The sequence below is a fragment of the Podarcis gaigeae genome, assembly GCF_964106915.1.
Source record: "Podarcis gaigeae genome assembly, chromosome: 6".
NCBI classification, from domain to species: domain Eukaryota; kingdom Metazoa; phylum Chordata; class Lepidosauria; order Squamata; family Lacertidae; genus Podarcis; species Podarcis gaigeae.
Window position 1 is genome coordinate 9,376,326 of NC_139682.1, and position 24,695 is coordinate 9,401,020.

The 24,695-nt window shown below is 43.8% G+C and overlaps 1 protein-coding gene and 1 long non-coding RNA gene across 3 annotated transcripts in view; one reads left to right on the forward strand and one right to left on the reverse strand.

Annotated features, from left to right (window-relative positions):
* Nucleotides 1-4,434: 4,434 nt before the first annotated feature.
* Nucleotides 4,435-24,695, reverse strand: part of NTSR1 (neurotensin receptor 1) — a 127,129-nt gene continuing 106,868 nt past the window's right edge. Inside the window, exons 3-5 of one of the 2 annotated variants that reach the window (XR_014565659.1) lie at nucleotides 14,232-14,322; nucleotides 9,152-13,085; nucleotides 4,435-4,891 (exon numbers count right to left, since the gene is read on the reverse strand). Coding sequence is in view for 1 of the 2 variants with exons in the window: in XM_083744561.1 (XP_083600687.1) it covers nucleotides 12,836-13,085; nucleotides 14,232-14,322 (341 nt within the window). In the remaining variant the exon portion in view is untranslated. Of the gene's footprint in view, nucleotides 4,892-8,543; nucleotides 13,086-14,231; nucleotides 14,323-24,695 lie in introns of those variants that run through there. The other variant, XM_083744561.1, reaches the window with a different exon arrangement.
* LOC310847229 lies at nucleotides 4,890-7,800 on the forward strand. Its single transcript, XR_014565695.1, has 3 exons — nucleotides 4,890-5,140; nucleotides 5,503-6,833; nucleotides 6,866-7,800. It is a non-coding gene; the product is annotated as an uncharacterized lncRNA (long non-coding RNA).

The window sequence follows — 24,695 nt, forward strand, 5'->3', positions numbered from 1 at the left end:
ACCTGCTGGTGATTGATTTTTGGCAACCCCCCCAAAGCTCAACAACTCTGGGCAATCTACCCCCATTTTCTCAATTTGGAGCCCCTGGAAAGACTCCATCTTCTACATGGAGGCATGTTATACACAGAAAAATACGGTACATAGGAATATAAGAATCTGCCCTATACTGACTTGTTAGGAGGCCCCTATTCCCTCCCCAGGACTATAATTCCCAGAGTACAGTGGACCCTCCAGTTACGTACCGCTCTGGTTATGTAACATTCAGGTTATGAATGCAGCAAACCCAGAAGTGTATAATTCCAGGTTTCAGTGCGTGCGCATGCGCAGAAGCACTCTGTGCACCACGCACATGCGCAGAAGTGGCACCTCTAGTTACATTTTTTGGGGTGCGCATAGACCCCCCAGAACAAATTAAATTCGTATCCAGAGGGTCCACTGTAGTTCAACCCCTCTTCATAGATAACTCTGGAAATGGTAGCTCTGTGAAGGGGATAAAGGTAAAGGTAAAGTGACCCCTGACCATTAGGTCCAGTCATGACCGACTCTGGGGTTGCGGCGCTCATCTCGCTTTACTGGTCGAGGGAGCTGGCTTACAGCTTCCGGGTCATGTGGCCATCATGACTAAGCCGCTTCTGGCGAACCAGAGCAGCACACGGAAACGCCGTTTACCTTCCCGCTGGAGAGTGGTACCTATTTATCTACTTGCACTTTAATGTGCTTTCGAACTGCTACGTTGGCAGGAGCAGGGACCGAGCAACGGGAGCTCACCCCGTCGCGGGGATTCAAACCGCCAACCTTTTGATCAGCAAGTCCTAGCTCTGTGGTTTAACCCACAGCACCACCCAAATCCCTTTTGTGAAGGGGATAGGGGTCTCCTAACAACTCTCAATGCCCTTAGCATACAACACTGTACTGTTTCAGATATTACCAATTAAGTGGGTTCACCTGTAAATGCAAACTGAATCAAATTTCTCCCATATGCCTAGCCAGAGCCCATTCATTTATCTCTCATTTTGTGAAGTCGCAAGATCTGTACAAGTCACACAGTTATTCTTGCTTTTATGGAGCATTGGTTGCAATTTCAAAATTGCAATAAATTGGTATTAGCAGTTTGCCTATTTTGCATAACAGAAAGAGTGGGGGAAGACCACCAGAAAATAACAAAAAACAAACAGATGCAGAATGCCAAATGCAAGCGCTCCCCACATTTTCTGTCGCCGGTTGCTAAGATACTACGAGAGACAGGAAGAAATCATAAGCAAGGAAATGCACAACATAACTGCAATAAAATTCCAAAATGATTGATTCTAATGTAAATAACATCAATCGCTATTACACTTTTATGCACACAAATTTCACATGTCATACAACGGCAAGATAAAATTTAAGTATCTAATATGCATTTATCAGGAGTGTGCACAGACCCCAGGATTCATATCTGTGCCTTTTTTTAAAAAAAATATTATTAAAAAGCTGATCTGTTTGAGTCATTCTGTGCTCTGTTTGCTTTGATCTGCTTAGTGGTCCTCATTCACTGTAATGGGGAATCCAGAAATGGCTAAAACTTTGTCCTTTATGGCCAAAGTGGATGAAATTTGCAGGCACGAAATGCCACTTCACTCCAGAGTTGACTATGCTTTCCAAACTGCAGACAAATGGATCCTGTCTCTGTGTAGGAGGGAGCAGGAGTTTGCCTCTTGCTCTTTCTTACCTTAAAATGAGCCAGAGGTGGCAAAGTGGTTTGTATTACAGTGGTGCCTCGCAAGACGAAAAGAATCTGTTCCTCGAGTCTCTTCGTCTAGCGGTTTTTTTGTCTTGCGAAGCAAGCCCATTGACGGCTTAGCGCATTAGCGCTGTTAGCGCTATTAGCGGCTTTTAGTGGCTTTTAGCGGCTTATCGGCTTATCGGATAAGCAGATAAGCGGCTTAGCGGCTTAGAAAAAGGGGGGGGGGAGGAAAAAAACCCCGCAGGAACTCGCAAGACATTTTCGTCTTGCGAAGCAAGCCCATAGGATATTCGTTTTGTGAAGCACCTCCAAAACGGAAAACTCTTTCATCTAGCGAGTTCTCCGTCTTGTGAGGCATTCGTCTTGTGGGGCACCACTGTATTTCTCGCACATTTTTTAAAATGCTGCAGTCCCACACAGGCCTCTGTTTTCTGGTGCTTTTTGTATCCTCTAATACAGGATTAGGCAAACTCGGCCCTCCAGATGTTTTGGGGCTACAACTCCCATCATCCCTAGCTAACAGGACCAGTGGTCAGGGATGATGGGAGTTGTAGTCCCAACACATCTGGAGGGCTGAGTTGCCTATGCCTGCTCTAATAGGCCTCACCGGTGAGGCGATATCATGTGAAGCTGTCTAGAATACTGCATGGGGTTCTGGAGAGTTCTGGTCCTCCCCGTCGGCTATTATTGTGGTTCTTAAAGTAAAGCAAGGCTGGATTATTATTATTATTTTTTTAAAAAAAAACTTCAACAAAGCTTAAAAAACAACAACCCTCTGCTGCTGTGCTTCTGACAAATAACTATCCAGGGCTCTTCATTGTTTAACAGACAACATCATGGACAGCCCCACTTCTTGCAAAACCCCTGAAACGAGAGAAAACTAGAGATATCGGAAAGCAGGAAGCAACAAGCTAGACCCCTGCACTGGATTCAGCTGAGTCACAAATACCTGAAAGAGCACCTGATCTTTTATAGACTAGTCTGGGATTTAAGATCAGCAGGAGAGGCCTTGCTGGTGATGTTGCTGCCCTTGTAGGACTGGGGAGTGATGGCATGCAGGTCCTTCCCGGTGGTGGCCCCCAAATTTTGGAATTCATGTGCACCTAGTCCCAGCTTTGGGGATTTTCAGAAAACATGCAAATGTTTCAGCTAGGCTTTTGGGAATGTGCAATTGTTGTTCATTTCCTACAAATGATATTGTTTGTTGATTGTTGTTTTAACCCTTTAACATCTGTATTTTGTATTTTACTGCTTTATTGTGATGTAGCCTGTCCTGGGGCTGGTAATAAAAGTACTTAATAAATAAATAATAAGACAAAATTTTTAAAACCCTATTACCATTTCTTGCAATTTAGTGGAAAATTCTTTCCATACAGCTTTCAGATGAGAGTGTTTTATTCTCTTTATCCAGTTATGTATAATCTCTTCCAGCTACTGTAAGTTCAGATAGTGCTCTGAGGAATGAGTATCTATTACATCAGCTTGTAATAGAACTGGGAATATCTATAATTGCGACATGATTGCATGATAATGTTGGGGCAGACCTATCCAGTATGTTATTTGAATCAAAAAAGATATAATTAAGTTTAGTATTGATAGTCAAGTACTGGACATGTTTCAATTTTCTCTGAATTGTCATTTTAAAATAATCACAGAACAACCTGCTTTTCTCTGATCGGACAATGAGCTAGCCTAGACATATAAGAGCAAAAATTCAATTTATGTTATTTTTGCTCATGGAACAGAAAAGTTTTGTTCTTGGATTGCTATTTTAAAGAAAACCATTTGCAGAGCTCATGGCGCAGATCTTCCTACCTATTCTGAACATTTACAGCTGAATAGATCTGGTGGAACAGTAGGAAAAATGGATTCGCCTAATAAATTATTACATTTGTTAATAATTCTTGCCATTGCAAAAACAAGTTCACCTCCACCAGATGATAAATCATCTACAGATTTCCCCTGTCCTCTCTCTCCGCTGCTCAGTGACTGGGATTTGGAAAGTTAATTCGTCTAGCACTGAAAGCTTCATAGTGGCAAAGGATTTATTTTTATCCAAGTAGCAAATCTGCCTGTCCATCCATCTACATCAGAAAGAAAATAACCCAGGTTAATAGTTAATAAATATGTTTATGTTTGACAAATTGTCAGGGTTAAAACCACTTGGGCCTGATTTAAAAATTATCTTTTGTACTTGGTATAGAGGCAGTGTGATCATGAAATTAAAGATGTGCATCAGATTTGGGCAAATTCCAAGCTGAAGCTGGTCATTTCAGACATATTTTGGGCCTGTCTAAACAGGGACAGGATTTTTCTGAAGCCTTCTGAACCAAAGCATGGACCTCTAACGGGATTCTGGATGTTTTGGAGATTTGGATATTGAAGAAACACCCCATAAGGCACGTCTTCCAAAAATGAATTCTTGTTTGCCATATAAGAAAAACGCCACAGTAGGATGGACGGAAAGCTCTTTTCGTGATGGACAGGTCTAGCTTCTAATCAGAGGGAATAGTTTTCCCAGGAGTCTCCAATCACAGTGTTTTGGAGAAGGGATGATGGAGTAATGTATCTCCTTGCTCTTGTTTGTTCTGTATTCTTTACTAACGCTATTAGTGGCACGCGTGTTTGTGTGGAGACGAATCAGCCCAGAATGTAAAAGATATAATTAAGCTGCAGGAATACAATCCGCCAACAAAATAAAACCCAAGGCTGCTTTATTTCTGAAGATCAATGCATGACAAAGTAGTACCATATAGTACAAAGGCTAATATCAAGAAATAGCTTTACACTTGGATCTAAAAATATCCAATATACAAATATGATGTTGATACATTTTGAGAGTATTGTTCCCTTTGACACATGAACTATTAACAGGTAGATTGGAGCACTTGTCATGCCAATTGCTTATTTTTTTAAAAAATAGTAACATAAGGACTTCTGTGGGGTTTTCTTTAAATTGTGCACTTTTGTATTTCTGCCACAACAATGACATGTGTAGAATAGTTACATTGAACAAATATATGAATTTGCCAGTATAAGGGCAAAATGTTGTAAAAAAAGGGGGGATGTTTCCATACTCACCATCTTGGTTGGAATTGCCATCGTTTGTTCAGTAAGCCTGTTGCTTTATGGTTCTTTCTGCATTAACCAAAGTTTACACCAGATCTGTGGGTTTTTTTTTTGTTTTAAAATAACGTTTAATATATAACTGCAGATTGTCCATTGTGGACTAACAAAAAGTTATTAAATTTCTTTCGGGTTACTGCATCTTTAATTAAAAGCTTCCTCCTTGCAGGTTCTTTCACTTGGGTTGGTCTTTGTCAGGTGCAATAGCAGCATTACTCATGAATAGCCTCTTGGTTGTTCTCAAATAGCCTCACTTGCCCTTGAAATTCAGTTCTTCTTTCTGGGAAGGTAAAGGTAAAGAGACCCCTGACCATTAGGTCCAGTTGTGACCGACTCTGGGGTTGCGGTGGCCATCTCACTTTATTGGCTGAGGGAGCCGGCGTACAGCTTCCGGGTCATGTGGCCAGCATGACTAAGCTGCTTCTAGCGAACCAGAGCAGAGCACAGAAACGCCGTTTACCTTCCCGCCGGAGCGGTACCTATTTATCTACTTGCACTCTGAGGTGCTTTTGAACTGCTAGGTTGGCAGGAGCAGGGACCGAGCAATGGGAGCTCACCCCGTTCCAGGGATTCAAACCGCCGACCTTCTGATCGGCAAGTCCTAGGCTCTGTGGTTTAACCCACAACACCACCCGCGTCTTTCTGGGAAGAGAAGGCTTTAATTATTTGTTTCCTCTCATTATTATTTCTCTTCTTTCCTTTGTAGTGGGAGATCATTATTTTGCAATTAAAAAAGTAAAACAACCAATAACAAAAGCCAGTAATTTCAGCCGATTATTAAATTGTGGGTACAGGAAATTGTATTAGAGGGCAATTCAGAGACTACTCAAAGGACAGTTAAGAGACTCGTTATCAGTAAGAGCAAAAGCTGCAAGGAGGAAGCTGCTAATTAACACTACAGGAGACTTTTGCTTCATGGGATGTGCCTCTGGATTAGAGAAGGATTTTGGCGAGGTGGAATGTGAAACCATTTAAATTACACTTCAGGCTGATTAAAAGCAATTGCTTGGCAGGGCTAAACAACCTACGTGTAGAAGCAACCCATGGTATAAACTGGCAGGTCTTTGCTTTCAAATTTCCCTACAAAGTGCCTGTCAGAAGCCCCTCATTCCAGAAACTCACAGCCCCGTGGTTTCTGGATACCTTCAAGATGCCCCCGCACCTATTGTCCCTATGGTGAGAAGCTTGTGGCACCCCATACTCTGAAACTGAATGCAAAACCACAAAAAAAGACATATTAGAGGCGGCCACAGAGCTTTGGACCTTCTTTCTTCTGGAGAGGTCCTGCTTTAAGCACCTTTGTAAGTGGAGACATGATTTATAAAGGAGAGGGCCTTTTCTGTGGTGGCACCCCAATACTTGAATGCTCACCCTAAGGAGGCTTGCTTAGCACTGGCGTTACTAGGTTTTCAACCACAGGTGAAGTTCTTCCTATTTGCCCAGGAGTTTTAGATAGTACATAATATGTGGAGTTGTGTTCTATTCTGTTTTTAGCTTCTTGGTTTTGTTGTTTTGCCTGTATTGTCTGGATGGATGAGGCCAACCACGGAGCCAAGAATGACGTGACTTCAGTGGCTAGCTCCTCCTCCTCCTCCTCCTCCTCCCACAGAGGGGAAGGAGTGGGGAAACAGACCCTGACCAGTGGCGGCAGCAGAAGGTGGCAGCGCCGGCCATTGAAGCCATGCTGCTTCTGTGTTTGATGTCCTGATGTCTCCCGATATCCTGACATCATGTGCAATGTTGGCCCCCATTCTCCCTTGAAGGATGGCGCCTCTGCTTCCTGTCAACCCTAGCCTGAAACAGAATATGGACATACCATGGCAGAAATGGTTTGGTTGCAGCAGTGTGAAACATCCCTTTACACATATTGGCTTCTCCTTTTGCTTTTCAGCTTGCAGCAGTGTCACTGCGCTCCATACCATGATCAAGAAAATATAACTTGCCTGAACAGCTTTTGCCATGCCATGCAATTTTCATGATGGTCAAAAGAGAGAGAGAGAGAGAGAGAGAGAGAGAGAGAGAGAGAGAGAGAGAGAGAGATCTGTTGCCCTGTATAAAGAGGGCAATTTGATCAAAGCGAGCGGCGGTATTGTGAGCTAGCAATGTGATTGCCCTATGTTCGGAAAAAGACAGTTTGACATAACCAATGAAGGCATCTGTTTACTTTTCCTGTTTACACCATGTGTCTCCCTTAGGCCTCCCATCTGCCCTTCCATTGCGTTGGCTTCTTTAAGACTGGAGTTACTGAAGCGAAACCTTGCTTGCTGTACAAAAGGCAAAGATCGGCAGAGCATCACATGCACGGAGGCAGGATGGAGCTCAGGAAGGAGAAGAAGAAGAAGAAGAAGAAGAAGAAGAAGAAGAAGAAGAAGAAGAAGAAGAAGAAGAAGAAGAAGCAGCAGCCTCCTGTTCTGGATAAATTGATCAGAAGCACAATTCATTTTGGAGTCTGATTGCACACTTTGTCAAATGTATAGTGCTCTCCATATAAAGCAGTTTGAAAAGTACATTTTCAAGAAGTCATATGGCGGACCCTTTTAATAGCTGTCATCCATCTGCTGTAGCTTTGTTTCCCTGAATCTGCTATCTTTTTAAAAACCTTATAAAAGGCAAATGTCTTAGAAGCGTCTCAACAGAAACGATCGCAGGGTTCATTTAACCCAATGGTCTCAAAACTGCACGCCCGGCTTGAAAATTGCTGAAGGTCTTGGCAGACTGCTCAATGATTTTCCTGCAGTTGTGACATGTGGTGCTAGATGTGGGTTTCTGTGTTTCTTACATGTTGCATTTTTTTTGGTATTACAATTTTGATTCAAATGGCAATGCAATAAAATGCAATATGAGAAACAAAATAAGGAATAAAAATACAGTTGAAAATCAAGATGACTATTTCGTCCGATGGATGGGCAGTGGCGGAGCCTCATGCTCCAGCACCGAGGGGTGGAGAGCAGGTGGGGGCAGGGCTGGTGTGCATCCTGGGGGTGTGGCACGTGTCCTGGGGGCACCGCCCACAGGGGCGTGGCACTGATCCTGGGGGCGGGGTGTGCCGCCTGTGGGGGTGGGGCGCTCAGCACGGGTGGGGGAGCAGTCACGATGGCACCCCACCAGGATCGCGCTGCCAGGGGCAGTGCGCTCCCCCCCACTCCTCTTCCTCCGCCAGTGTGGATGGGATGTCTCCCATCTTCAACCACAAATCCAACAGACCACAGACCACTTGAATCCAGCTCATCCCACAGGTTGGTAACTGATCTAGCGCAACTCTGTGCAAATGTAAGTTTCCTCGATATTAAACCACCACCCATGAAACCTGAAGAAAATAGGATTTTCCCACATTTCCCATTCAGCAATCCATTTAGCTGTGCATGCACTTTCTGAAAAGCAAGCTGTGCATGCACTTTTCTGAAAAGTCTGTGTGGTTTAGTGGTTAAGAGTGGTAGACTCGTAATCTGGTGAACTGGGTTCGCGTCCCCACTCCTCCACATGCAGCTGCTGGGTGACCTTGGGCCAGTCACACTTCTCTGAAGTCTCTCAGCCCCACTCGCCTCACAGAGTGTTTGTTGTGGGGGAGGAAGGGAAAGGAGATTGTTAGCCGCTTTGAGACTCCTTAGGGTAGTGATAGTGGGATATCAAATCCAAACTCTTCTTCTTCTTCTTCTTCTTCTTCTTCTTCTTCTTCTTCTTCTTCTACTACTACTACTACTACTACCATTGAGCAATCTTTCTTTATGCAGAGTGAGGGAGCTACCTCAGGTGGCAGCTGCTGAGGGATGGAGAGTGGACATTGCTGGGGGAGTCACCCCACCGCCTTGTGGGCCCTGTGTGTGGTGGAGCATTTAGCCTATCACCAGTGTTGAGGTAAGATGCAACTTCTGGTCTAGTCAAAAGGGAGAGGCGCCATTTTCTCCTCTACCACCATTGACGTAAGCCAGCCCTGCTCTACATAAACAGTTTTAAAACTTCCCAGTTCCTGGGTTATCTTTTGTCAGAATTGTCTCATCTTTGCTATGGGATACCAGCTTGTTGCAAGGGATTCTGGGATATGTTCCATGGAACACAAGTTCATGCAAGGTCCTCTCAGGTCTGTCCTTGCAGTTAAGAATTACAGGAGAAGACTGGTAGTGAAGAAGCTATCTTTTAGTAAAAGTCCTCACCAAGATACCCCCAATAAGCTTTTGAGGTGCTCCAGGTAATGGTTTTGCAGGCCACTGGCTGAAGCAAAGGCTCCTTGCTTCTCTCTGACCTCTCCTCACGCATCAAATGCGGCAGTCCTTTGATCATCCCTCAAGAGATTATGCATACCAGATGAGGCCAATCCAGTGCCAAATCCAGTATGTCTCATTCCTTTTATGTCTTCCCTCCCTGCGTAAGAAGAAAAATCTGTAAAATGTCGCTAGCTGGTTTGGAGTTGTAATGTGCTACATTTTCAGGACTTTCAAAACAGATGCATGCAGATTATTCAAGCTGTTTTGTCAAATTATTATTTAAAAAATCAGATTTAAATAATAACGGAAATGGATCATCACACTGACATACAGCAAAGTGAACATTTATTCATGTATATAACATTATATACATGTTGTCCTTGGGCTCTTTAAAAGTTCCCTGCCAAAGGATCTAGAAATGAATCAAAGTCAGAATCTAGGATGTCATAGGGAAAATGCAGTTACTGCTTTCATTTCTTTCCTGAAATAAATCTGCCCATCCCCTTAGTTATTCCTAGAGTTTTTGCAGAACTCTTTATGGTTTATGTAACTTGATATAGATTTATTGAATTTGGTACAATGCTTACACGTGATGCAACTTGGTTCATACATTGTTCCATATTTTGCAATGTTACAAAATCACAGAATTTTAGAGTTGCAAGGAAGCTTGAAGGTCATCTGGTCCAGCCCCCTGCTCTTTATCATTCACCCCAAAATAATGAATTTTAACCAAAATGTCTGCCTCCAGGCATTTTGTTACATGCCAAAAGTACACAAGCACAGACTTAAGTATACACACGCGTGCATATGTGTGTTTTTGCTTTTCTTTCTTTTGGCTTATTTACTTGCAATTTATTTTGATCTAAAGGGAAAGTCATATCAGCTACTGTGTCCCTGTTGTGGTGAGTTCAGAAGTCAAAATTAGTTGTCCTTAAATCCTATTATCAATTGAGAGTAAAGCAACAAGCAATAAGATGTCAGAACTGGGGGTGGCTTACAGGCAATCTATTCTTCCCTGATTCTTTTGTAAGTAACTACTTCTAGATAGTTTTTCTCAGGCTCCTCCAGTCAGTATTCATTAACCTCATGAGAGGGTTGCCATATTTAAAGAAAGGTTGTTGAGCTCCTGGTTCTGTGGGCAAAAACCTGGACATTTTGCCAGACACTAATTTCACCGTTTGAATCCCAGACATGCCCAGGAAATTCTGGATGGCAACCATACGTCATGATGGCCACATCTAAGTCTCTACCCAGGATGGATTTGTTTGCCAGGGTTAATAAACCTTAAGTTTCTTTATTATTTCACCAGCAGTCATACCAGACGATATAATTCTGCACTTTGCTGCAAAATATATACACCAAAGCCTAGCACTAACATACCCCCAAATAATGAGGGAGTTTTCAAGTTCCCCAGCATGGTACAGTCTAGTAACAGTTAAATCAGGCCCAGTCGAGCAGACTTTGGATTTGGAAAGAACTGGATTATCAGATATGGATCTCCCCAAATATGCTACAGTTTTTCCTAGCAGAGATTCAGCCATTGAGTTTTGCCTTCATGCTTAGTTGCTCAGGCAGCACATCACCAAATGCTGTGATGTTTAGAATGGAGGCTGAGGAGAACAGATGTCTTTCTCATTCTCCAGCTACACTTGCTGTTATACCACTGATCACTAGCTGCCCTGCCAAGGAACTATTTGGGAGGGGAGGAAATCCTGGGAAACAGAGAAGCAATGCAAGGCAAACCTATGTCCTGCATGCTGAAGAGTTGAATCTGCCTTTAGGAAATCGCCATATTGATATCAGTCTCAGTATGGTGTAGTGGATAGGGGCTGGACTTAGAACTAGGGAGATTAGGTTCATCTCAGCCATGATGCTCAGTGGGTGACCTTAGGACAGCTTCCCCCAACCTGGTGCTCTTCAGATGTTGGATGATAGCTTTCATCATCTCTGACCATACATTGTATTGGCTGGGACTGATAGCTCCAGCAACATATTTCCCATACCTGTAGAAAGAGAAGAGTTTCCCCTCCATCTCTTTAGGTATACAGTTGAGGGAGGGTAACTTTGCAACCATGAAGCTGCAAAGATGTCACATTGGTTGGGGCTGATGGTAGCTGGAATCCAAACCATCGGGAGGACATCAGGTTTGGGGAAGGCTGAGCTTAGGCTGGTCACCATGTCTCTCTTTTTTCTATAAATAATTTTTATTCATTTTCAATGAAATCCTCCAATTAACAACAAATCCAATCAAATCATTCCAAATTACAATAATAATACCACCAATTATATATTACAATTACAAAAAATAATAATTCAAAAGCGGACTCCCCATGTTCCAGATGTCTTGAGATTTTGCCTTGATTAAAGTCTCTGCGTTCTTTGCTATTGTTCATTTCATAACTCTGATTTTAACCATCCTTATTTTCTCAAACCATCAGTAGCTGTTCTGTAACTCCCTGTCTTTTCCCCTCCACTCCCTTAAATTGTTAGCATACAAGAGGTATTTTTTATTCCATATTGTTGGCTGGCCACCATGTCTCAACCCAACTTACTATACAGAGGTGTTGGTGAAGAAAAAATGGAGAGTACCCTCTTTTTAATACCTTACCCAGACTCAGTTTTCCACTGCCATTTAGCTGCTACTGCCATACCTGCTACTTACAATTTCCTAATTTCTTCCCTCAACTCTTCTTCATTATCTACTGAAGATTGCAAGTGCTCTGAGCAACCCCTTGATCTGCATGGCACCTTGCATATGATTGGCATGACACAAGTGTTACACAGTTGTAGACAAAGTAATTGAACTTGACCAGTAATCAAAGCTGGATGTGTCCCCTCTGCCTCAAGTGAATTCCAGCGCTATATGAAGGATGCAACAACTTTCCCCTTTCTCTCCTAGCAGGTATAGTATATTTTTCCAGGCACCCTTGCCTTTTCCAGCATCATTACTGTACAATGGTATCATTGCCTGGTGGCTTTGATCAAGGAACGTGGTCCTGCTATGACAGGCACATACACAAATAATAACAACAGTGGTTTCCTAGGCCAAAATATTGAAATATTATTGAAAACGTAACCCAAGATGGCACCATGGATTTTCCAAGGCACCCCACCCTCCCCTTATCAAATGAAAGGGAGCCACACTGGTTCCCCCAAACACTCATTGCAGAACCTGAATTCATCCCCAAACCCAAAAGTACAAGAATAACCTCATTCCCTGAGTATTGCATGCCCTTCTTTATTGAACAATTTACATTCCTCTTTCTTTAAAGACCCGTTGGATAGGTTTCCCTTCTCCCACCCTAAAAGCAACAACCCCCATTCACTAAAACCCCAACCAAACCCCAACCACAATACCTACCCAGCTTCTATACCAGCTTAAAATCACCAGGAGAGGTGGGTCTTTTCCAACACCCCTGTGGCACTTCTAACTGAGAAATGGATGAACAGCAGTACAAGAAGCATTCAAGCTTGGCCAACACTGACTCCATAAATGTTTATGCTTCCTGGATGACGTCACAGGCAACTTCTATGCTGGATCAAAATTACACAACATGGAGACGTTACTCACAAAAGGCAGAGGCCGATGCATTAACATAACCCCAAAGTTAATCTGTAGAACAGAGGTCTACTCATTCCCATGTATGACAACCAGCTAAACACATTCATGCTATGGTGAATTTGGAGGTCATGTATGAAAGCAGTACAGCCCTCTTCTCAAGCTCTGATTCTGCCTTGAATCAAGACGCTTGTTCATTCCTTCCTTGACAATGCCCAAGTCTCAATATGTGGTTTCTCTGGTGACTTGGCTGGAGAAGGTATGGTTGCTGGAGATGCTGTTGGACTTCCGGTTGAACTTGGTCCTCTTCTTCTTCTTCCTCCATGGCAGGCACACAAACATGAGCGTGGAGAGGAAGATTTGGCGGAAGTTGGCAGAGACCAGGTTGTACAAGACTGGGTTGATGGCTGAACTGACATAGAAGAGGATGTTTGTCAGCATGTAGAAGTAGTGGTAGAAGTCAAAAAGGAAGCTAAGGGGAGAGAAGAAAAGGAGGGGCAAATGAGCAAGGAAAAAACCAGATGGCTGAGTTGTGTAACAAGTCATTGTAATAATTCATCATCATTTTAGAGCACATTTCTCTAAACATACTCTATTCAATTTTGCTAAAGTACAATTTTTTTCAAAGCATTCCCCCCAAATATAATGCTTTCTTGCCTGTTATTTTTGCTAATATATGTTAGGATAGTTCCGTTCCACCTTAAAAAGGGGACAGGCTGTTGTGAGTCACAGCCTATGTATTTCCTGCTCACAGGAAGTTTCTCTTTTGTATATAGCTGTTGTTTTTCTCTCTGTGCCTCGACACGCAGGCAGGCAGTCATGTTTTTTCCTTTGTTCTGACCAACGCTGAATAAAGTTGTAAATATGCTCTCCTGAGTGCATCTTTCGTTGTGCAAACTCTGCAAAAGGGCGTGCACCAGTCCTTGGAATATGGACAGCTGTTTCTGAGGCTTGTGTCGCTAATTGACTGATACTGCGTATCTACGGGAGATTGATGGATCGTCCGGAATCGACGTGGAGGCATGATGGCCTTTGTCTCCCTGGCAGTATCCCAACATATATATGCATTTTTTGCTCTAGTACATGCATATGTGTACACATTACTTGGCTGGAATTTCAAGGGACAAAGATTTGGCTTGGAGTCATGCACTGGGCCTGAGGTTGTCCCTTCTGTCTCCTTCAATGGAGAAGGAACCCTAGGAGAGCAAAAAGCTGAGATGGTGGATAAGCACATTCACACCTCTTGCTCAAACTTCCAGTGTCAGCTTCAGGGTCTAGCAACCTGGACTTCCTTTAGGAAGTTCTTGACCTTATGGATTTAGGGGCTATGAAACCTCCTAGTTCTATGAACTTGGCTCAGGGTCATTGGCTGGAGATGCAATCAGAGGGATCTGGATCACCAGAACTTCTTCCCTTGAAGGATGAGGGAAAAGGGTAAAGGAAGACTGAGCCATTATCCAGTCAATACTTCCAGCAGGATGGCAGCTTTCCCCTGAGAGTAGCTGTCCTCTTCTAAGAGGCCAGGAGTCACCTGATTGGGTAGGGGAAGCAAGGCTGTTGGCCACTGTGATTTGCATTGAAACATACTGCAGTTAATGCACAGAATTAGGTTACTCACTCTGACCACTGATTTTCTGGCACATAGCAATACATAAGTCGCCGTACATGATACGGAAGCCAGCAGACAACAAAGGCAATCACAACAGCTCCTGCAATGGACAAAAATACCGATTAGTCTCTGTAGTCGGTGCGGTCTGCATTTTCGTTGCATTGCAAGGCAAGTTGATGATTTGCACCCCGTGCTATGTTAAATCAGTATCCCACAACCAGGAGCAAAATCTGGCTCACCTAACTGTTTGCAATCATTGCAACAACACAAGTTCTGCATGAAAAAGATAGGAATGATTTTCAGCTTTCCACACTGGAGGGCTCTTATGCATGAAGGGGGACTTTGCTGCAAAGAAAGGAATGCAGATGGAAGGGGGAATAATGATTCAGTAGAGGAAGGGTGGGGAATTTGCATTTCCTTGAGGGTAATTTGTTGGGCCCACTCCCCTGCAATGGGTCAAACTTGATACAGTGGTGGGCTTGGGACCACAGTAAAAAATGATGTGGATCAGAGTGGATCCTGGTGGTTCCTTTGTAGCCATGCATGTACCTCTTTTAAAGCCATCCAAGTTGGTGGCCATCAGTGCCTCTGGTGGGAGCAAATTCCGTAGTTTAATAATATACTATGTGAAGAACTTAATTTTGTCTGTGTGGTGTAGCGCAATGGGTCAGTGCTTCTGTCTGCTGACCAGAAATTTGGTGGTTTGCTGTGGGTAGGATTCCTGCACTTCAGGGGGTTGGACTAGATGGCCCTTGGGGTCCCTTCTAACTCTGATTCTCTGATACTATGATTCAAGTCCCTATCTGCCCGTGGACTCCAGAGTGGTGCATGCTCTGGTTATCTCTTGCTTGGACTACTGCAATGCACTCTACGTGGGACTACCTTTGAAGGTGACCTGGAAACTACAACTAATCCAGAATGCAGTAGCTAGACTAGTGACTGGGAGCGGCCGCCGAGACCACATAACACCGGTCTTGAAAGACCTACATTGGCTCGCAGTACGTTTCCAAGCACAATTCAAAGTGGTAGTGCTGACCTTTAAAGCCCTAAACAGCCTCGGTCCAGTATATCTGAAGGAGCGTCTCCACCCCCATCGTTCTACCTGGACACTGAGGTCCAGCACCAAGGGCATTCTGGTGGTTTCCTCACTGCGAAAAGTTAAGTTACAGGGAACCAGACAGAGGGCCTTCTTGGTAGTGGCGCCTGCCCTGTGGAACGCCCTCCCACCAGATGTCATAGAGAACAACAATTACCAGACATTTAGAAGACATTTGAAGGAAGCCCTGTTTAGGGAAGCTTTTAATATTTGATGCATTACTGTATTTTAATATTTTGTTGGAAGCTGCCCAGAGTGGCAGGGGAAACCCAGCCAGATGGGCGGGATATAAATAATAAATTATTATTATTATTCTAATAATTGTTTAGCCTAAAATAGAAGAATGAGGCTGCAGTTTTTGTTTTGGCTTTCTGGGCTTTGCATCCCTGCTGCCACAGATCAAGGCTAGGGGCCAAGTAGGCAAATATCTACTTGGAGCCTTTATATTGAGGATATAAATGAGACTTGCATGGAACTGTCCGCAGAACTGTATCCAGGGAGACCATATCTCTCTCCCTCTTTGCACCTCCACGTTTATCTCAGATACATCTAATTGCATGTCTCAATTTTTAACAGCAGTGTGATTGCATTGAATATTACAACATTACCATAAATAGGTTACTAATTGGTTATTTATTTTCTGAGTCATGGCAACTAATTTTATATACCAATAGGTAGATATAGAGTCTAATTGCAGAGAAGTTATTTAAGAATATCAGAGGCCACAAACAAGCATTCAGATCTCTGCCAATTCATCCCAGTTCCTTCCTGTAGAGTTCCATGACAAGTCTGGATCAGGACAAATATTAAATTTCCATAATTTCTAAATCCTGATCCAAAAGTTCTGGCAGCCATTAGAAATTCTGCTTGACATTTCAAGGAATCAACTTACTATCTGTTCTTACATTAACAAGCATGACATATGATTGGCATCTCTACATTTCCAAGACTTTTTATTCCCCCCCCCACGAATCCTTGATATTTCTGCCCTTAGCTGCTACTACCATCTTAATTTTTGCACGCAGAAAAAATGCACATAGCCCTAAAGACTACACAATCCATGATGCAGTGGGGGTGTGAAAGGATGGGCATACATTCAGTGAACCATCTATGCCACCTGTTGGTACCTCACATCCAGGTACAGGCACTTCAGAGAATGAACACTTTGCTGTGTCAGTGCCATGGGTTTGTTTGTTTCTTCCTGAGGAACTTGAGCAGATTTTTGGAGAACCAGATCCGTATCAATGGTTCTTAGCTACGAAAGGTAAATGGCTCATCCATGTTTAGAAGCAGTATACCACCAAATGGAGGCAAAAATGAAGAGAAAACATCTTGTTGCAGGAGTGTCTTGCTTTCAGAAGCACTCACATAGGCCATGGTGACAACTGTCCCCTTTCATCTTCTGCCTCCAGCTTCTTACAATCACAGGGCCTTCTCGGTAGTGGTGCCCACCCCGTGGAATGCCCTCCCATTGGATGTTGAGGATATAAATAACTATACAGCTTTCAGAAGACATCTGAAGGCAGCCCTCTATCGGGAAGTTTTTTAAGTTTGATGTTTTATAATTAATAATAATAATAATAATAATAATAATTTTTTTATTTATATCCCGCCCTCCCCAGCCGAAGCCAGGCTCAGAGTGGCTAACAACAATAAAAGTAACACAGTTTACATAAAATCACAATCAATTAATTGAAATGCATTCTAAAATCAATTATTCTAAAATCAATTCAAAATCAAATTAATGGCAACCATTGGGCTAGAGTTCTCTGAGGATTACTGAAGGAGGGGGGTCAGACTGCACATTGGCCAAAGGCCTGGTGGAACAGCTCCGTCTTGCAGGCCCTGTGGAAAGATGTCAAGTCCCACAGGGCCCTAGTCTCTTTTGACAGAGTGTTCCACCAGATCGGGGCCACGGCCAAAAAGCCCTAGCTCTGCTTGAGGCAAGCCTAACCTCCCTGTGGCCCGGGATCTCCAAGTTGTTTTTATTTGAAGACCGTAAGGTCCTCCGTGGGACATACCAGGAGAGGCGGTCCCGTAGGTACGAGGGTCCTAGGCCATATAGGGCTTTAAAGGTTAAAACCAGCACCTAAAACCTGATCCGGTACTCCGCCGGGAGCCAGTGCAGCTGGTATAGCACCAGGTGAATGTGACCCCACAGCAAGGACCCCGTAAGGAGTCCTGCTGCGGCATTATGCACCCACTGGAGTTTCTGGGTCAGTCTCAAGGGCAGCCCCACGTGGAGTGAATTATTATGCTTTTATATTTGTCGGAAGGTACCAGAGTGGCGGGACGCGGGTGGCGCTGTGGGTTAAACCACAGAGCTTAGGACTTGCCAATCAGAAGGTCAGCAGTTTGAATCCCCGCGATAGGGTGAGCTCCCATTTCTCGGTCCCTGCTCCTGCCAACCTAGCAGTTCAAAAGCACGTCAAAGTGCAAGTAGATAAATAGGTACCACTCCAGCGGGAAGGTAAACGGCGTTTCTGTGCGCTGCTCTGGTTCGCCAGTAGAGGCTTAGTCATGTTGGCCACATGATCCAGAAGCTGTACCCCGGCTCCCTCAGCCAATAAAGCAAGATGAGCGCCGCAACCCCAGAGTTGGTCACGACTGGACCTAATGGTCAGGGGTCCCTTTACCTTTACCTTTACCTTTACCTTTACCCAGAGTGGCTAGGTCAATCCAGTCAAATGGGTGGGGCACAATTATAGAATTGCAGAGTCGGAAGGGACCCTGAGGGCCATCTGGTCCAACCTCCTGCAATGCAGGATTATCTAATTAGATAATCTAGTTATCTTCATCATCATCATCATCATCATCATCACATGTGGAAGCTCATTTTAGCTGCTAAGGCCAAATGCTATTGACAGACCACCCCTCCTAGGGTGGGCAACCTCAGGCCTCCCACCCTAATCCTTTGAACCTCTCCCCAGGCAACACCCTTCAATGGCCTTCTTCTAGGCTAGTCTGTGTACTTGAGCTTGGATAAGGCCTCTGGATGTCAACGGGGCTGTGGGGCAGCTTTGACTTAGGCCTTTAATCACACCAACTGCTACTGAGCATGTGACTGCATTTGTTCACATTCATCCATCCCTACCTTTGGCTCTCTTCCCTTCCTCCCACTGCTAAAACGTGGACTGTAAGCTCCTTGCAGGCATAGACCTACCTCTGTTTGTTTGCAGAACTCCGCAAACCCTGACACACATTGATGGTGCTGCATGCAGAAGGATACATAAGAACTACAGCCACCTATAGGCATAATTTTCTGGGGCTCACACAAAATAAGTTTATCGCCTCCAAGGCAGGAAAAGGCGAGTAGCTCTTAGAAAACCAATGGCACCCCAGGTGAGTCCTTTGAAGTTTTCCCACTTGGGTGGTATTGGCAAATGAGCTGAAAGGCTACGATCCCAGGCAGAGCAACCTCTTTAATGAATTGCCAAATGAGCTTAATTCACAAACTGGCACAAGCCAATAAATTGTTTGGAATTGGATCTGCCTAATTAGTCTGGGGAATTAGCCTGGGGAAGGAAAGGGAAAAAAGTACAGACCTGTTTATTGACCAATAAAAGTTTTAAATCTCTCCAGAGCTACAGCTTTTTTTTGTTCAAGGGTTAGGGCTGATTCAGCTGTCCCCACAGCTATAATAATAATAATAATAATAATAATAATAATAATAATAATAATAATTTGTACCCAGCCCAGCTGGCTGGGTTTCCCCAGCCACTCTGGGCAGCTTCCAACAAAATATTAAAATACAATAGTCCGTCAAACATTAAAAGCTTCCCGAAACAGGGCTGTCTTCAGATGTCTTCAAAAAGTCTGGTAGTTGTTTTTCTCTATGACATCTGGTGGGAGGGCGTTCCACAGGTGCCACTACTGAGAAGGCCCTCTGCCTGGTTCCCTGTAACTTTGCTTCTCACAGTGAGGGAACCACCAGAAGGCCCTTGGAGCTACACCTCAGTGTCAGGCATAACGATGGGGCTGGAGATGCACCTTCAGGTATACTGGACCGGGTCAGGTTAGGACTTTAAAGGTCAGCACCGACACTTTGAATTGTGCTCGGAAACGTACTGGTCAATGAGGTTCTCACATGGCATCACACCCCATCTTAAGAACAGAATCCTGCTGGGCTGCAGGATCATGAGGAGTGTTTCTGTGCTTCAGAAATTATAGAGATAATATAAAATGAAAGTTGAAATGTTTGTGAGAAAGGAATGTGAAGGATTGTTTTTGCAAGAAAACCAAGAGATTAGGACAGAATAAAACGTATGCAGGAGCTATTGCTATAACAGTTGAGGATAAAGGGAGGGGACGATAAGAATGTTGCTATGCCTTGTGATTAAACCAGTAGAAGCTAGTAGAAGGAAGTTCTGCCATATTTAGACACATCTAATATTTCCCCAACATCTGCAAGAGTATTATCCCTTTCCTAGGAAGGAATTGTGGCATTAATGTGAAAGCCTCCAATAGGCTCTGTTCTGGCTCTTACTTGTAAGTAAGAAATAGATGTTTATTCAGACACAGACTCAGGAGCAGACACAAAGCTCAAGGGTCACGGTTCAGGAGTTCAAGAGTAGAGCAAAAAGCTTGGAAGTGGATGGAAGCAACAAAGATGTCCCAACAAGTTTCCATGCCCCACCCGCCAAGCTTTTAAAGACGAGTCATGGCATGAGGATCAGTGTTCCAGGATGATAGGAATTGTAGCCCAACAACATTTGGAGAGCTGTGAGTTCCTGAGTCCTGTTGCTAGGAGTGGTAGTTAGAGAGAGGGTGTGTGTCTGTGGATGTGACATACAGTGATGGCCTGGGATTCAGACTCGGAGGCTGAACCTGAGGAATCCCAGCCTGCACAGGAGTCCCCGCCTCCAGAACCAGCTGAGCCGGGGCAGGGGCTTGAACCTGAAGGGTCCTCACCTGTGCTGGATCCTCAGGTGCAGGCACCAGCTGAGTCTGCTCTGGCCCCTGAAGTGATGGAGGACCCATTGCCTGCAGGTGCTCCACTCTCAGCCCCATCAGGGGAAGCTGAGGTTGCCTCTGTGTCTGGTAACCCTCCAGCCTCTCCTGAACTGCAGAGGCTCAGGGCAGAGAGGCGGAGGGAACTAAGTTCCTGCGGGAGGAGTGCTCGCCTCCACGCCAGGAGAGGCGAGTCGCTTGTGGACCGGGGCCGCCCTATGCCTCGGGGCAGATAAAAGCCACCCAGCCCCAGTCCCAGGTTGCGGGAGCAACATTGTTGGTAGCCTGTTCCTGTCTGAACCCTGTCCTGCTCTTCTCCCAGAGTTCCTGACCTCACCCGACTCCCTGCCTTGGACCCAGCTTCAGTTTTGACAGACAGCCTCCATACCGCACCCTCGACCTCGGACTGGACTCGGACCTCACCACACGGTTAACCCTCGGGACCAGCACACATACCCTCTCAATATTATTCATTGGTTTCTGCTGACATTTCCCATGCCAGGCAGGAATAACGATTGGAGTGTAGCAACCTGCTGGCAGCAGAAGGAGGGTGAGCATTATAATGATCAGGGATGTTATAATCCCAGGGACAAGTGGAGCCAGAACACTTGATAAGGTTTAGGGGCTCTAGAACATAGGTCAATAAATGAGAGTCCTGGGTTACAAGTTAGTTCCAGGCCCAGCAAAATGATTTCTGTTCACTGGTTCCCTCCAGCAGAACTGCCAGATCCTCAGCTTTTCATTTAGACAGACAAGTAGTTTCTATTTCTCATTGTTGTACAGAAACAGTTTCTTTAAAAAAAATGAAAGCCAAGGAAGAGCCTGATAAGAGCTCAGCTGCCTAAGATATTCTATGTGTGCTTACACAAGTTATCTTTGTTCTACACTCCTTTTAAAATTTCATTTGCAATTTGATTTCAGGGCTTAATTTTGATGTTTTAAAAAAACTGTTTCAAATATGTTTTGCTGATTGTCTTAACTGCATGCTGAACTCAACGGGGGACTAATCCTAGAAGGTAGGAAATGAACACAAAGTAATTTGGATTCATTATCCAACTTGTAATGACATTTGGGGCCACCTGAAGCAGACTTCAAAGACAAGTGGGGGCCCACAGAGTTCTGACCTGGGCACAGTGTGGTTCAACATCTTTATAAATGACTTGGATGAAAGAATAGAGGGTATGCTCAATGCTGCAGATGACACCAAACTGGGAGGGGTAGCTAATACCTCAGAAGAGAGAACTGGGATTCAAGATGACCTTAACAGATTAGAGAACCAGCTAAAGCTAGCAAAATGAATTTCAGGAGGGTTCTACAATTAGGCAGAAAGAACCAGCTGTACAAATATAAGATGGGGGACACCTGGCTTGCCAGTAGCACATATGAAAAGGATTTAGAGCTTTTAGTAGAACACAAGCGTAATGTGAGTCAACAGTGTGATGCAACAGCAAAGAAAACTAATACTATTCTAGGCTGCATCAACAGAAGCATAGTGTCCTCATCAAGGGAAGGTCATAGTCCTGCTCTATTCTGCCTTGGCTAGAACACACTTGAAGTACTGTGTCCAGTTGTGGGCACCACAATTTAAAAACGATATTGACAAGCTGGAATGTGTGCAGAGGAAGGGCACCCAAGACGATGAAGTGTCTGAAAACCAAGTATATTGCTTCCAGCGCTTTCGTGACATAATTAATAAATCAACACAACTTCACCACAGCAAAGAGGAAAAGGAATAACATAGTTTTTGGTGGAAGCCGAACTGCAGCAGAATAGAAGCAGGGCTGCCAAGAACGTGGATCAAAACGGAAATTAATGGCTTCTTAACTCCGTACCCAACACAGACTTGAGTCCTGTGTTCCCTGACCATAAGTTATTTCACATCCATGAATAATCATAGTTTAGAGGTCCCGGGCCCTAAGGAAGTCAGATTATTCTCCACCAGGGCCAGGGCCTTCTCAGTGGTGGCTCCGACCTAGTGGAATGCTCTGTCCCATGAGACCAGGGCCCTGCAGGCTTTAACTTCCTTCCACAGGGCCTGTAAGACAGAGCTATTCCACCTGGCTTTCAATTTGAACTTAGCCTGATCTTTTATTCCCCTCCCCCCCCTTTTGTGAAGACTACCCGTTCTGGGATCCCACAGCAAATTCTCCCCTGGTCTCCTCGCTGGCCCAAATTTAGCCAGCTAGCCCTGGTGATCATCTAACGTTTAATGGATGGACCCCCCCCCCCAAATTGATTTTCGAATTCTGAATTTATTGATATTCACATTTTATACTGTATTTTATGCTGGTTTTTTGTTGCATCAATTAAGTGTTTTAAGTTTGTTGTTAGCCACCCTGAGCCTGGTTTTTCCTCACACAAATACTTTGCAGTTTACTTTTCCTCCCTTTTTCTTTCATTCTCTATATTTTGTAGATCTGCACTAACCAGCTGAAACCCTGTTGCCACGGAACATTTATCCAAAGGTGCAAATATGTAATTTTCAGTGCCGATAACAAAAAATTAAGTCTCTCCCCCCCCCATTTTCTCTGGGTAACTAGACCATGAGTGAGTAGTCACAGTGAGGCATGAGAGTATTTAGTGTATGATTTCACCTTGGTGGTCTTATGCCAATAGTGCCCAGACAATACTTCTCTTTCTCAATGGATTCTGTACAGCATTGTGTGTGTGCTTTGATTTTTGGAGGGAGAAGAAATGTTGCAATTTGCTCCTTTAATAGCTTGCTGTACGTTACAGAGTTTAGACTGATTGAGCCTCCTTTGTGTATGACAGAGGAATAGAAGGCAGTTTTACTATTCTCCAGCCATCCACGCTCCCTGTAGGCTTTCAAATGTGCCAGCCGTAAGTCTTACTTGAAGTAAAACAGAGAGCTATCGCGGGGGGTGGGGACAAGAGGAAGAATATACTTCCTTCCCTGCATGCAATTCTGTGTGGTTATGGAAAGAATAGAATGGATTTTTAAGATCATTTTGTTTCAGGTGTGCTGTAAAATGCTAATTGAGATGTTAATGATTTATGACCCAGGTCTCTGCATGGTTACTTAGGAGTGATTCCGGTTTTATTCAGGTGGCCTTACTCATAAGAACGTGGGCAAAGAATGGCAGCCCAGGCCCCAGTGAGATGAGTAAGTCCCATTGCTTGCACATGGAGCTTAGTTACAGCTAATGTAGCTGAGCATTAGTTCGGCCCAACCATTTATCAGTAGATGTCAGGGAGGGAAATGGCCTTTCTGTGTTGAATACAATGGGTGTGGGGGTGTTTGCATGCAGGAGAGCTTCCCAGTTTACAAATTCATATACTGTATTTTTCGGTGCATAAGACTATATTTCCCCACAATGTTTTTAAATTTAAAATTGGGGGTTGTCTTATACACGGAATGTTGCAAAATGTTTACTTCATAATTTTGGGCTCAAAAAATAGGGGTCGTCTTATACATGGGGGCATCTTATACACGAAAAATACGGTAACCAACTGCAGTGTTTCTCAAATTTGCATTTCATTGCATTACATGTGCATTTGAATTTCCCTTGGTTAAAGTGAACTGGAAATTTGAACCCAGCCTATTTGGAATCAACGAAAGCACCAAACCCAAAGCTCATTTTAAGAATATGCATTTGCAGAGGATGCATTGCAACCGTCCTCCTATAGGGACCCGCTCCTGTTCAAGGTCCTAGCCTGCCATTCCCTCCAAGCAAATCATTCTGTTCCTCCTCCCTCCTGTTCCATTTTTCTTTTCCAGCTGTCACTCTGTTTTCCATGGCTGCTGAACATACTCAGCTCTTACTAAGCTATTTTGAGACTTGGGTTTTTATTGTTGCTGCTGCTGTTACTCCCTTTGTTCTGTTTTTTTTTTTTTTTAAATATAATGATGTATTTGTATTTCTGATAAACTCAGAGTTGATCTTAGGGTTATGGTATGAACCTAACAACAACAACAACAATTTATACACCACGCATCTGACTGGGTTTCCCCAACCACTCTGGGCAGCTCCCAACCGAATATTAAAAATGCAATACAGCATTAAACATTACTTCCCTAAATAGGGCTGCCTTCAGGGAGAAATCTGTAATTTTCATTGTCCCCGAGAGGGGGCAATGACAATAAAGATATTATTATTATTATTATTATTATTATTATTATTATTATTATTATTATTAGACAGCTACTGCTGTCTAGGTTGTAACTTGCTTTAAATATGAGATTTAACAATAATAAAAATATAATTGGCAGCTACAGTATATGGAACTGTGTGAATGGAAGCGGATTCTATTTAAGAAATGAAATAATGACTGTGTTGAACATGACACGTAGACCTGTGTTTTAATTATATTGTAAAATCTAATAAAATATCAATTCTGGGTGGTTGTTTTCCCCCTAGAATCATAGAATCATAGAGTTGGAAGATACCACAAGGGCCATCGAGTCC